Consider the following 13,960-nt stretch of genomic DNA (forward strand, 5'->3'; position numbering starts at 1 on the left):
CTGTGGGAGCGCACTGGTCATAGAGTAGCCTGCATGCCTAGGGGGCTGCTGCCGGTGCCCACCTCTGGACTCACTCATCGGCCCCGAAGATCTAGCCCTCTTGCTATGTCCCCTATCCTGTTCACGTTCATTCCTCCGCTGCTGTAGGTGTTCCTCCAATTCCTGAGCATGCGCCTGAATACGTGCAATATCCATGCCATCCTGAAGAGAAGCAGTCAAGCATTTATCCATCAAATGTGGCCCTAGGCCCTTCACAAACCGGTGCACCCGATCGCCCATATCCGCTACCATGGCCGAAGCATACCTAGACAAGGAATTGAAGCGGAGACTATACTCTGTAGCACTCATGCTACCTTGCCTCAGATTCAAGAATTTATCGGCCCTAGCTCGCCGAACTTCTGGAGGCATGTAGTGACGGAGAAAAGCATCGACAAACTCTTGCCATACTGGCGGAGGTGCATTGGCTCCCCGCGAAGCCATCCAAACCATGTACCACTGGATTGAGACATCCCTCAATCTGTATGACGCTAGCTCCACCGATTCGGTGTCTGAAGCATGTATCAATCGGAGCGTCCTTAGCATACCATCAACAAAGTCCTGGGGATCCTCCTCCAGTTTCGACCCAAAGAATTCCGGGGGTTTCAAAGCAATGAAGTCACGGTCCCTTGCGCTAACAGTCCTGTCACCTTGCCCCGCGCTTGGCCTCTGAGTCTGGGCCGCGACCAACTGAGTCAACAAATTAATGGCCTCTCTTACGTCTTGGCCAGAAGCATTCGGCGGAGGAGCTGGGGCTGGGGCTGAGGCTTCCACGTGCTCCTCAGTGATAGGCACTGTCTGGGAGGACTGAGATTGAGCCGCACTCTGGGACTCATCTTCCTCTACTACTGGTGGCGGTGCTCTTTCAGCCCGCTTTTCTGCCACCGTCTTGCCCCTTTGGGCTGCTGTAGCCTTTTTCTTTTTAGGCATCTCTGAAATACACAACACACGATTTAAGAACAAGAATTTCTTACATCATAGCTTTATCGCACGATTCTTATGAAGAAAGAAGGTCATATATTCCTAAGATGTCCGCAGCTTCTCGTTTATAAGCGTGGCGCGCAACACACCCATAACCAAGACTCTACTAGACACGGCTCGTAGACACATCCTAGGACTCAACTGCTCTGATACCACTTTTGTCACGACCCGACTAGGGGGCCACGACGAGCACCCGGTGCTACCCCACCCGGGCACCCCCTTATCATGCATATCATAACATCTAGGTGAACCATAATTCATTTCATGCATTTTAAATCATTAATCAAGCTAGTCCCATTGGACGACCATCATCAATTAACATATCATGAGCATCTATGCCATGTCAAATATACAAGGCCGACGAGGCCAACAAAAGATATACAAAACATAGGCCGACATGGCCAAACATCTCTACCCACATACACATGACTACGAGCCTCTAAGAGTATGACATATCATGAGCGGGACAGGACCCCGCTATGCCCATAATTATATACACAAAAGAATGAGTACCCAAAAGATATGGCTCCGAAGGAAATGGAGCTCTCTATGAAATCTTCAAATAGGCAGCTATGGGTCAAGCCTGTCTCCCTGTGCACCTGCGGGCATGACGCAGCGTCCACAAACAAAAGGACGTCAGTACGAAGAATGTACTGAGTATGTAAAGCATGATTAACATTGATATACAACATAATGAACAATATATGGAATAGCATAGGAGGGGAGACAATAATATCATCATCATCATGTCGCTTACTTACTCACATCGTCATTCGTGCCCATAATAAAACTCGTACCATACTTGTGCTCGTATTAGTATACATGTCCTTATTCGTATTCTTATACATAGTCTCATCACATTCTTTTACATAATATATACATACATAGTCATTTCGTATACATGGCATTTACATAGCGTACCCGACCTCATTGGATCAGTATTTCATATACATACTTGGCCAACCAAGGCTCAATGTTACTCATACCTGGCCCTACCAAGGCTTCAGGGTTATACGTACCATCTGCAGATGTGTGCGCGCGTTTCGTAATCGTATACATATTCTATACATATTCATACACATATATTCTACCCGGCGTTATAAACTCGGGGTTTCATTATAGCCCTTCATAGGCACGTATGAGTATAACAGCCCGTAGGCACCTTTAGCATCATTATTATCACCATCATCATTACTATCATTATCGTTATTGTTACTTCTATATCGTAGTCTTACTCGTCACCTGAGGTGCGTAGCGCATTCGTAGTACCAATCAAGGATAGTGACCTTATGAGCTCGGAATGTGAAACATTTGTAGTCAACATACTCATATAGAGGGATTAGGAGTTTGGCCAAAGAACCATGCCTTATGAAAGAAGGGTTAGCCTTACATACCTCTTTGTCGAATTATTCTACACTTGCACGTACTCCTTCGATGCTCACATTTCTACCTTCATTAAGGCCATACTATCATTAGTATCGATAACTAGTGCACATGGCTAGAACTAGAGAAAATTGGACAGCATCTCCTTTATCTATACAACATTTGTCCATATCATAATTCAACCCCAAACGTCAACAACACATTTATAATATCCTTTCCATGGCCATTAATCATCTACATTATCCACATTCTCAATTCACATCCATTTGTCCCTATTTAGGGTCACAACACCCAACTTCGTTCATCCATATACAATGTTTATTTCATGATCTTAACGTCATTTATAACACACTCATATCACAATACAACAACAATCATGATTCAATTCAAACTATGTCTCAAAAACGTCACTATTCATCATTCATGTCCTAGTGGACCATGTTTTCTACAATCCATGCATTTTAATTCTCCAATACCGTAAACATCATATAAAAATCATGAATCTTACCTTAGAAGTTGTAGGGACAAGCTTTTGTTGATAATACTCCACTTTGAGTAAAACCCTAGTTTTTCTCCATTTGGGTTTCTTGACTTTAGATGATCCTTGATGGGTTTCTACCTTGGATTTACTTGTTTAATGTGGTTGATGGATTAATACCCTTGAAAACTTGTACAAAAGTTGTAGAGAGATGTTTTAGAGAGAGAGAGGAAATGTGGAAATGATTTTCATGAACTTGGTCTTTATTTATTAAATCATCACCGAACTGTCGGGTTCCATTATACGGTCCATTATACGGTCCGTATAATGGTTATACGGTCCGTATAATAGACCGTGAAATGGGTCTGCCCAGCACCCCTTCACTGTGACTACTTGACGGTCCGTTATACGGTCCGTAAAACAGTTTTACGGTCCGTATAACTGACCGTAAAACGTTACCAGTGAGCAACCTTTTACTGTGACCATTCGACGGTTCGTTATACGGTCCGTATAAATTTTATACGGTCCGTATAACTGACCGTAAAATTCCACCAGCAACCAACCTTCACTGTGATGGTTTTACGGTCCACTATACGGTCCGTATAACATTATACGGTCCGTATAATGAGCCGTAGAACTCATCAGTCACTGAACTTAGTTTCGCCACTTCGTTTGATCTCCGATCCTCATGGAACCTTCTTAACACTTGTTTAACACTTCAATACTAATCTAAGGGACGTTATAACTCTTTCCCAAAATGCCCTTAAGTCATCATTAACCCGATACTCGTATTTCGCTAGTTCATTCACTTGCGTACCAACGGAAGATTTTTCCGAGGTGTAACAGGTGCGTAGTACATTCGTAGCACGTATCAAGGGTCGTGAGCTTATGAGCTCGGAGTGTCAATCACTTGAATACAACATACTCGTATAGAGGATTTAAGAGTTTGGCCAAGGAACCATGCCTTATGAAAGATGGGTTAGCCTTACATACCTTTTCGTCGGACTATTCTACACTTGCACGTTTCCTTCCAATGCTAGCGTTTATACCTTCATTAATATCATAACAATGGCCATTAGTCATTCACATCATCCACATTATCTAGATTTCTCAATTTGCTTCTAATTCTCCCATATTTATGGTCATGACCTCCAACTTCGTCCATTCGTCTAAAGTGTCGAGTTCATGATCTTAGTACCATTTATAATACATTCATATCGTAACACAACAACATTCATAATTCAATTCAAACTATTCCTCAAAATGTCACTATTCACCATTCATGACCTAGTTGACCACATTTTCTACAATCCATGCATTTTAATTCTCCAATACCTTAAACATCTTGTAAAAATCATGAATCTTACCTTAGAAGTTGTAGGAACAAGCTTTGGTTGATAATACTCCTCTTTGAGCAAAATCCTAGTTTTTCTCCATTTGGATTTCTTGACTTGGATGATCCTTGATGATTCCCTTATCTTTGATTCACTTGTCTTAATGTTATTGATGGCTTATAATCCTTGAAAACTCATATAATAAATGTAGAGAGAAGTTTTAGAGAGAAGTGGTGTAATGTGGAAATGAAATAAGACAAGTCTTGATCCTCATATTTAATGAATTGAAAAATCTGTGCTGGGTGAACAGTGGTCGTCCATGGAGGTTTACGGTCCGTATTTCAGTTTACGGACCGTCCCTCATGGTCGTCTTTAAGCTTAAGCAGAACCAGAAACTTAAGGCTGCATGCATGGTGATTTACGACCGTGGTTTACGAGCCGTAAATCACTTTACGGTCCGTCCACCAGGTCGTATTTAACCATTTCCTTGGCTGGCAGAAAGTTGAAACCTTGCATGGCAGTTTACAACTGCCAGTTTACGGACCGTATTGCAATTTACGGTCCGTATTTTGCGATTTACGATCACTGGGCAGTTGCAATTCTGCAACTTCCCATATTTCTTAGACTTCTCATTTTAATCACCCCCGTCCATGCACATGCATTGCTCACCTTGTATCTCATCTTAACTTAGCCAACTTCCTCGTCTCACATCGGATACTTTCGAAATCTCGCCTAAGGTCATCAAACGTCGTTTCTTGCTCATAGACATCATGCACTCATATTCATCACTAGTTCATCCACTTGCGTACCAACGGAAAATTTTCCGAGGTGTAACAAGTAATTACAAGGAAAAATTACATTATAAGTCAAGCTTTTAGAGTTAGGCACATAAATAACACAACTTTTAAAGTTCTTCAAAAATAACACATTTTATACTTTAAACAAAATATTATACGAAAAAGAATCATCTAAATTAGGGATTCAATAATATTTACTCATTCTTATTATCATTTATCTCCCTACTTTATGGGGATAAACCCATCTTTAGTATATCATTTATTTCTCTTGTTTAACAGATAAATATATATATTCCTCACTTCTCTTTCTTATACTCTCCTCAATTGCTACTATATCTTTTTATTCATTTTAACTTTTTCATATTGACTGTTGAGAGTTTTCAAGGATTAAGGCAAGGCTAATGGTAGGAAAAGAAAAATAGATTGACTTCGTCAAAATATTTGTTAAAAAAATTTAAAAACATATTTATTAAAAAAAGATCCAGCAAATACATTTCAAAACAACATATTCAAAAGACAGTTATTATATGAGGTATAACTGCATATATAAAATATTATTTGAAGCACATAAAATTATACGAGATATAAAAATTTATCGTACAAGGTATAATAAAATTATGCGTGGTATATGAAATGTATACTAGGTTTAATAAAATGTATACAATGTATAATAAAATTATACGAGGTATATAAAATTTATTATACAAGGTATAATAATATGTATATAGGATATAAAAGACAGTTACAACAGAATTCACATATTAGTGATATATATTTGAATAAGTTTAATTCTGAATAATTTTAATTTCAAAATATTACTTAACATAGGTTTCCTTATACATAGGAAGTTGCTTTAACAAAAAAGTAGGAACGTATGGAGGTTTCCTTATACATAGGTAGTTGCTTTACTATAGAATTCTTAATTAAACTGCTACAAAATGTTTACTGCATTTACGTGTTAACAATCTGTAAATATTTTTATATTCTTATCTACTTATGTTTTTTCCCCTAATTACAAAGCAGCCCAATACCACATTAGTTGGTTATGTGTGGGATCCGGGTTGATAAATAGGGCGTTCCAGGAGCAATAGACTTATGCGAATTATGTTGAAGCTTTGGCTCGGGGGCAATTCGCAGAATTGCCCTTCTTTTGGGGTGGTCTTTAAATTTTGCTCCTCATATTTAAAATCTTTAAATTTTGCCCTTCGGCTAAAATTCACGGGTTCCAGGTTCGAACCCACACACAGTCAAAATTTTTTAAAAAAAATCGCAAGGCAGAGTTTAAATTTCGCTATGCCCCCACCGGCATACACTTGTGAAGGAATTACCAAAGTTATGCCGGACCCGACATACTTACACCTTATGGGCAGACTTGGCATAAGTATGCGGGGTCCGGCATAACTTTGATAATTCCTTCACAAGTTTATGCCTGGTCCGGCATAAAAGTTTGCCCATTAAAAGTATGCCCCACCGACATAAACTTCTGAAGGAATTACCAAAGTTATGCCGGACCCGGCATACTTATGCCAAGTCTACCCATAAGGCATGAGTATGCCGGGTCCGACATAAATTTGATAATTCCTTAATAAGAGTATGTCGGGTCCGGCATACACGCGATCCAAACCTTGCCTTGCAATTTTTTTTTTAATTTATGCTTGAGCGGGGGTTCGAACTCAGAATCTCATGATTTCTGCGTGAACGCTCAAAGTTGTAATGCGAAGGGTAAAAATTAAAGATCAGCAATACGAGAGGCATAATTTAAAGACCACAAATATCAAAATTTAAAGATCACCCCAATCCGCACAAAAAAATGTTGGCTCGGTCTGTTATCCCCTCATCCCCCTTCTATGTTCTAGTATCTCTTCTCCTTCTGGTTACCTTCTTCCCCTGTTATTCTTATATTTCCCCATTAGTATTGTTCATTATTACCTTATTGTTCCAATTCTCAGTTGTAATTTGGATTCCGTAAGTATAATATATGTTAGTGTTGTGTTGATAAATTCGGGTTGTTACATTGGTGCTTTCATTGCTCGTACTCCATGGCTGATGGGTTTCTCAAATTTTCTGGCCATAAGCCGACACCAATCAAGTTGGGTCGCTTTTGCGGTGAATCCGATCCAAACTTATGGGTTTTTCAGGCAGAGAGGTATTTCACCTTTTATGGCTTTTCTAAGGATATCTGGCTATCACTTTACCTTTACTTCGATGGTGAAGCCCTCGCTTGGTTCAATTGGTTGTATCGCAATAACCAATTCTATGATTGGAAGCATTTCACAGAGAAATTTTCTTGCCATTACAGCAGACAAACTGTTACAGAAATTGAATTGTCCCCCGTGACAATGGTAATTTTAGATCGATTCAGTGGTGGAAACCCAGAAGGTTGGATTTTTCGGGCTGAGCGGTACTTCACCTACCTCGGCTTCTCCGAGAAGGATTGGCTCCCTCTTCCTTCCTTTTACCTTGATGGTGAAGCTCTTACCTGGTTCAATTGGTTGTTTCGCAACAAGCAATTTTATGATTGGAAGCATTTCAAGGAGAAAATTGCTCAGCGATTTCGCCAACAACCCAATAAGTAGCCGGTGGGACGTCTAACTCATTCTTCACGGTCGTCTGCCTTTGCATCAGCCTACGACACTGGAAGCTCAAATGCAGACGATGTGCTCGATAAATTGTCAGTGAAGTGTAAGAATGTGGATTCCTTCGCAGTGCTTAGTGGAAATAATACTGAGATTGCATCTATTGAAGGCCTAGAAACACCTCAAATTGGGAATGCAAAATTAGTAGAAGCGGAGGAACCTTCTTCCAGTTCCGAAGCTCAGGTGTTCGATGAAATTTCACATACAGTTGTGAGCTCCGGCATTCCTGAACTTGACGATAGCTTCTGCGAAATTGTTAGCTTGCAAACCAAGGTACCTACTATGGTATTAGATGACACAAACGGATCGAATAGTATGGAGGAGGAAAATTCACGAGATAATGTCTCTTTGTTTGACAAATCTCCTCGAAGGGATGCATCTGGTTTTCTGGTTCCCTTTGCTAAGCAGGGAATTGCGGAAATAGAATATCCAATTGAAATTTGGTTATCCCTCTTTGTTCCTATTGTTGGTCGAGAACTTGTGATGCCTAATGAACATCTCGAACGAGATATGCCAGCGAGGTATGTAGTTGCTAACTCTCTTGGTTGTGGTTCTCCTAAATGTAAAACTGATTTGGAGACGTTTGATGTTGTGTACCTTGCTGAAATTTTCATGGAAGTGGTGAGTACTGAAGATCTATTTCTTGAAAAATATATCTTGGAGAATGAGAGTGTCATCTCCACAAGTGCAATACTTGAATTACTTCTTGCCGCTGAAAATGGAAAATTTGTTGGGGGATTCAATGGTCAACATACTTTGAGTCAGTTTCCATTTGTTCCTGCTGCTAATTTCCTTATTGTAAACATTTCCGTGACTGCAATGGATCTTGGTGTATGGGATCCAGGAATAGGTATCGAGTTCATGGCTCTAACAGGATATAAAGAGAACATAGAGGTACTACTATTATTGGGATGTACTGGCACGTTTTTCTTAATTGCGTATTCAAATTCTATGAGTAGAGTGTGGGATCCCGGACAACCAGGGTGTGTAGATTCCTACTTGCCCAATGAGTTCTCTATTGTCTATGACCGCATTGCATTCACATGTCCTTTAATTGCATATACACTAGTCTTAGATGAATATTATGATGTAAAACATGACGTTTTGGTGGCTAACTTCAAGCAAACATCAGTTTGGCTTTGTCAGTATATCATTATGCTTGCTGCCATGTTACAAGAGTGGAAAGTGATTGTATTAATGAGCGGATATCAAGCGAAGCCTCAGGTTGTGCACGCTGCTGGTTACACACTTCATGGGATCATTGAGATGGTAGAGTCAGTTGCACGTCATAGATTACATCATGGCTTAGGTAATGCATTAGTTATTGTTATCCTCTTGAATAAGTTTGTGATTGTGGGGCAGGTTATAACTGATCTCCATTTGATAACACGAAAGAGTTTTATTATAAAACAGAAAGAACGTGATTGTTATTGGTTGATATCAGTTCCACTGGAGAGATTTGGTGGAAGGCAAGCTTCTAAAACTACTGATCGGTACTTCGAGGCTGATAATTTTAGCTTCGACGGGTCTGAGCGTGTTAAGGAGTATTATCTTTATCATATTTCAAGTGCTTTCGAAGCTCTTTTGATCCTAGCAGTAGTCTTGGTGAAATTTGTGGCATCCCATTATCTGACACTATTACCTACATTTTGGCCTATCATGTGAATAATTTATTTGATAGAAAAAGAATTGGTGCTAAGGAAGAATGGGTTGAGAAGGACACTGTAGATCCTATTAGCCATTTGTGTGACTTGCTGTTAGCAAATATGACAAAGGTCATTTATGTTGCTGCCAACAGTGCTTTTATAAGTTTGGGTGATATCAGTACGTGTATTGCTCTTTTGGATACATCTCACACTAATGCACATCTCTGCTATGTTATTCAATAGCTAAGCAAAAATGATGAAATCATGTCTAGAATATTTCAGGCTGCCAACCGAGTTGCTTCTTTGCTGCTTACCAGTCCAACTGTACCCGAGAACGCTCATGCCTACTCAAACCTTGAGGACAAGGTTCTTATTGGGGTCGGGGGTATTGTTATGAATGGGCTTAGACCAGTAATAACAAAGCAGCCCAATACCACATTAGTTGGTTATGTGTGGGATCCGGGTTGATAAATAGGGCATTCCAGGAGCAATAGACTTATGCTAATTATGTTGAAGCTTTGGCTCAGTCTGTTATCCCCTCATCCCCCTTCTATGTTCTAGTATCTCATCCCCTTCTGGTTACCTTCTTCCCCTGTTATTCTTATATTTCCCCATTAGTATTGTTCATTATTACCTTATTGTTCCAATTCTCAGTTGTAATTTGGATTCCGTAAGTATAATATATGTTAGTGTTGTGTTGATAAATTCGGGTTGTTACAAAATCTCAGCACACTTTGTTAGTGTAATTTTTTTAATCCAGTAGTCGTGTTTTATGCACTAATATATAACAAATTCATTGATATTGCTTTTGCGAAAAAATGGCTAAATTTCAGTAGTATTTAAAAAATTGCTACTTTGAAGTGCGAATTCTTTTGATTATTTTCTTTTTGAACCATTTCGCTTTCAACGATAATTAAAATAAACGTATTCTAGCTTTTCAAAACTACTGTGGCTTTTAATCTCTTAAATTTTTAAGGAAAATTTTAAAATGTGCCTCCCACAACTGAGCTCTTTTTTGTGAGACAAAAAAGTGAACTCAAAATTTGTGGACCGTAACATGTTGATCTACTTTTTTATTTCATAAAAAAGGGTCTCACACAACTAATGTCAGTTGTGTGAGACACATTTTAACACTTTTCAATTTTTTGTGAGACAAACATCAAAAGATTTTACTATTAAAAGTAGCAGGCCGTCAAAACACATACATTCATTAGATTAAAGAGGGAACAAACTCTTTAATCTCTAAGCAGCTAGCTAATTAGCGTACACAAGGAACAAGTGCACTAAACTACTCAAAACAGGAAATTACAACACAAAGTCCGATAAATTGAAAGCTTGATCCAAACATTCATCATATTATGCCATCAGACAATCACCATCTCTGCTACTTCATCCTGCTACCAGAGAATTTTGAGTTTTCAGCAACTTCACTGCACCCTGCAATATTTAATTATAACCAACAAATGTTAATTACAGTTATTACCCTGATTCGTGGAAAATAGATTTTTTTTTTTTAAAAAAAGTGTATTGCTACCACCCTTGTTAGCTCGCTATTGCATTGGCCTATGTAAAAAAGCAGAGGAATAACTTTTCGATAGATCTCATGACACGCGGAACGTGCCATTTTCTAAGAACCTCATATAATTTCCAAACAACCATTCTTTATATGGTAGGCAATTATCATTCAAAATAAGGTTTATCGTCTTAAGTGTGAAATAGGTTTTCACTTATATGCATCGACAAATATGCCTTATTGTCTAGGTTACTGATTGCACTTTTTTGGGATGATTAGACGTAGTTATTTCATAGTGTAAAAATACTATGAAATATTTAGGGGAGAAATGTATGAAAAGGATATACATACTTGGAGCAGTCAATGGATGGGCTGATCTTGTAGGGAATATTGACACCACATCGGCTGGGGAGGGCAGCAGCGAGTTGGAGGTTGACGCCACTGATGGCTCCAGCAGCAGATTTCATGCAAGTGCAAACAGTCTGGCGATCTTGGGTGGAACTTGCTGCACTGAAAAGGCTCCTAATACCTGTCAAACAGGTAACACAATTAAGTAATTATTATTTGTACATAATTCCGTAAGAGTTTGAACTTTAAATGAGATTATCACACAGTTTAACAATACCATTGCAGCACGTTACAGGTATAGCTCCTCCCATCCTCACGTAGTCAAGGCATGGAGACAAGTCTGTCGCCACGGTTCCACATGTGACATATGCCTCTGAATGGGCTGCAAACATTGCCATCACCATGGCAGCCATGCACATTACTGCTAAGCTTGCAAGTTTTGCCATTTTGGAGTAATGTAGTATTGGGTTTTTGAAGTATGTCTATTGAGTTTAGCTTTGGAAAGTGAAAATGGATGTGGGAGAAGAAAGGTTCTTGAGTGACTTTATATAGAGGAGTTTGTGACTAATCTACAGTTTTTTGTTGTTTTAATAAGGTGAAGAGTTAGCTGGGTTGGTAGTTGGATAAATTCAATGCTTCTTGATGATTCTGAAATCAAACCTGCTATTATCTTCACAGATGAATTGATGCAATGTACGAAAAAAGCTTTTAATGGTTTTTCTCGAGCTCTCTATTTTATATTTTGTGACCATTCATTTCTCCATTGCCTTCCATCCCTGGATGTCCTTTTTCAATTGTACATGCTTTCGATCCTTAATGACCTAGTCAGGCCTTGTTCATGTCATTAGCGAGTATGATTAATGATTCAATTAAACTAAATAAATTAAAAGGTCATGTTTTTTCTTAAAGAAACATGCAACTCCTTAGCAAACGGAAACCAATAAAAAAAAAATTACTATTACGGCCCCGTTTGTTCATAGAAACCAAAAAAAAAAAAAAATCATTTTTTTTGAAATTTTGGAGTTGGAGTTGTGTTTGGCCATAATTTTTGAAATTGTAGTTTTTGGTGAAATATAATTGTAAAAAAGTGATTTTTTTTTTTAAAAACAAGTTTTTTGAATTTTTGGTATTCCGAAATACAACTTCAAGTTGTATTCGGAATTCTTATGGCCAAATGCTAAAAAATGAAAAAAGTTAAAAAACAAATTCGGAATAAAGTGAATAGTTCTTATGGCCAAACGCTTACTAAGTAAAAGGAACACTCAACTTTTTTTTATTGCACTAAATTAGTACTGAACTATTTTTTGTAATATGAAAATCCATCAACTTAGTACAAGTATCACATAAAGTCATCAAACTATTTTATAACAAAAATTGATTCAACTTTACCTAAGTATCATAACAAATCACTGAAACAATTATTTGTAACAGATCCTTCAACATTGCTCAAGTACCATATTAAATGTTTTTTGTTTTGTTTTTTCTTAATGACTGATCTTGTGATACTTAGTCAAAATTAAGTGACTTTTTAGGTACAAAAGATAATTCAGTATACTTTCGTGTTATTTAGGTAAAATTAAGTAATTTTTTCTTATAAAAAATACTTTCTCCGTTTCAATTTATGTGAACTTATTTGACTGGCACGACATTTAAGATAGAGGGAAGACTTTTGAAACTTGCGATTCAAAATAAGCCTTGAAAATTTGTGTGGCTGTAAATCATTCATAAAGTGAATTTGTTTTCAAATTATGAAAGACATCATTCATTTTGACACGGATTAAAAAGGAAATAGGTTCAAACAAATTGAAACAGAGGAAGTAGTTTAATAACTTTACTAAAATAAATAAAAATTAAGTGAGAATCTATGATATCAACCAAAATTTACTCGAATCCTGTCATTGTTTTAAAATTTTAATGAGTGATGAGGATGGCAGCAGTGTTTTAAAAGGCGGGGGCGTAAGGCGGGGCGTTTTACATACGCCTCGAGGCACGGGGCGTAAGCCCCGTGGGTATTTAATTTTTAGTATTTCTTAAAATAATATAATTACAATAAATATTTTTAAATAGGTAAAATCACATAAAAAAATAAAAGAAAACTGTAAATAAATGAAATATATATATATATATATATATATATATATATATATATATATATATATATATATATATATATATATATATATATATGTGTGTGTGTGTGTGTGTGTGTGTGCGCGCGCGCGCGCGCTTGATCGTCACAAAAAAATGATCAAAGCAATCCATTATACACCGCTTATAACTTGTAATTATATATAACATAATTTTACAAGTATAAACAATACAATGAAATAAAAGCTATTATGAAATGCAAATCAATTCTAACATTTTAACTTTCAAACACGGAAAAAAACATAATTTCTTAAAACACTATTACTATCATACTATTCATTTTATCTCCCTATAAGCAAATAATCAATCAAATTTATCAATATTACAATTAAAACATAACTTCTTCATGAACAAAAAATAAAATTATGTGATAATTCTGATACATAGAACTTATGACCAATGACAAGTGAAAATGTACAATTGCGCTATGTGTTTTTTTTTTTTTAAAATTAAGTGATATTCACCCTCACGACGTTCTCAAATAGTAAATATCCAATACTACGACTTGTTATATGAGTTACACCCAATCTTCTATTTCTATAGATGAAAAACTATTAAGTATCATTATTTTGTTAAACAATTATGAGGGTGAATGATTTTAATTAAGGAATTTAAAATATAATTTGTGTAAGAACTGTTAGGCGAGCCTTGGGCGTTAGG

General features: G+C 37.4%; 2 protein-coding genes across 2 annotated transcripts; one reads left to right on the top strand and one right to left on the bottom strand.

Annotated features, from left to right (window-relative positions):
* Positions 1-7,927: 7,927 nt before the first annotated feature.
* Positions 7,928-9,194, top strand: LOC132631057 (uncharacterized). Its single transcript, XM_060346656.1, has 2 exons — positions 7,928-8,954; positions 9,059-9,194. The coding sequence occupies exons 1-2, from the start codon at positions 7,928-7,930 to the stop codon at positions 9,067-9,069; spliced, it is 1,038 nt and encodes a 345-aa protein (XP_060202639.1). The 3' UTR covers positions 9,070-9,194.
* A 1,231-nt stretch (positions 9,195-10,425) lies between these two features.
* On the bottom strand, positions 10,426-11,683 carry LOC132631058 (non-specific lipid-transfer protein 1-like). The gene is made up of 3 exons (XM_060346657.1): positions 11,430-11,683; positions 11,156-11,333; positions 10,426-10,728 (listed from the first exon to the last, which is right to left on the bottom strand). Exons 1-3 carry the CDS (start codon positions 11,596-11,598, stop codon positions 10,719-10,721), a joined length of 357 nt encoding a protein of 118 aa, XP_060202640.1. The 5' UTR covers positions 11,599-11,683; the 3' UTR covers positions 10,426-10,718.
* Between the last annotated feature and the right edge of the window lie 2,277 nt (positions 11,684-13,960).

The sequence above is a fragment of the Lycium barbarum genome, chromosome 3 (genome assembly GCF_019175385.1).
Source record: "Lycium barbarum isolate Lr01 chromosome 3, ASM1917538v2, whole genome shotgun sequence".
NCBI classification, from domain to species: domain Eukaryota; kingdom Viridiplantae; phylum Streptophyta; class Magnoliopsida; order Solanales; family Solanaceae; genus Lycium; species Lycium barbarum.

Bases quoted from the DNA above. Each gene is read 5' to 3' on its own strand.
- LOC132631057 (XM_060346656.1), top strand. From the start codon at position 7,928: ATGGTATTAGATGACACAAACGGATCGAATAGTATGGAGGAGGAAAAT.
- LOC132631058 (XM_060346657.1), bottom strand. From the start codon at position 11,598: ATGGCAAAACTTGCAAGCTTAGCAGTAATGTGCATGGCTGCCATGGTG. The intron at 11,334-11,429 runs GTATTGTTAAAC...CCTGTTTGACAG, and splicing joins ACCTGTAACGTGCTGCAATG to GTATTAGGAGCCTTTTCAGT.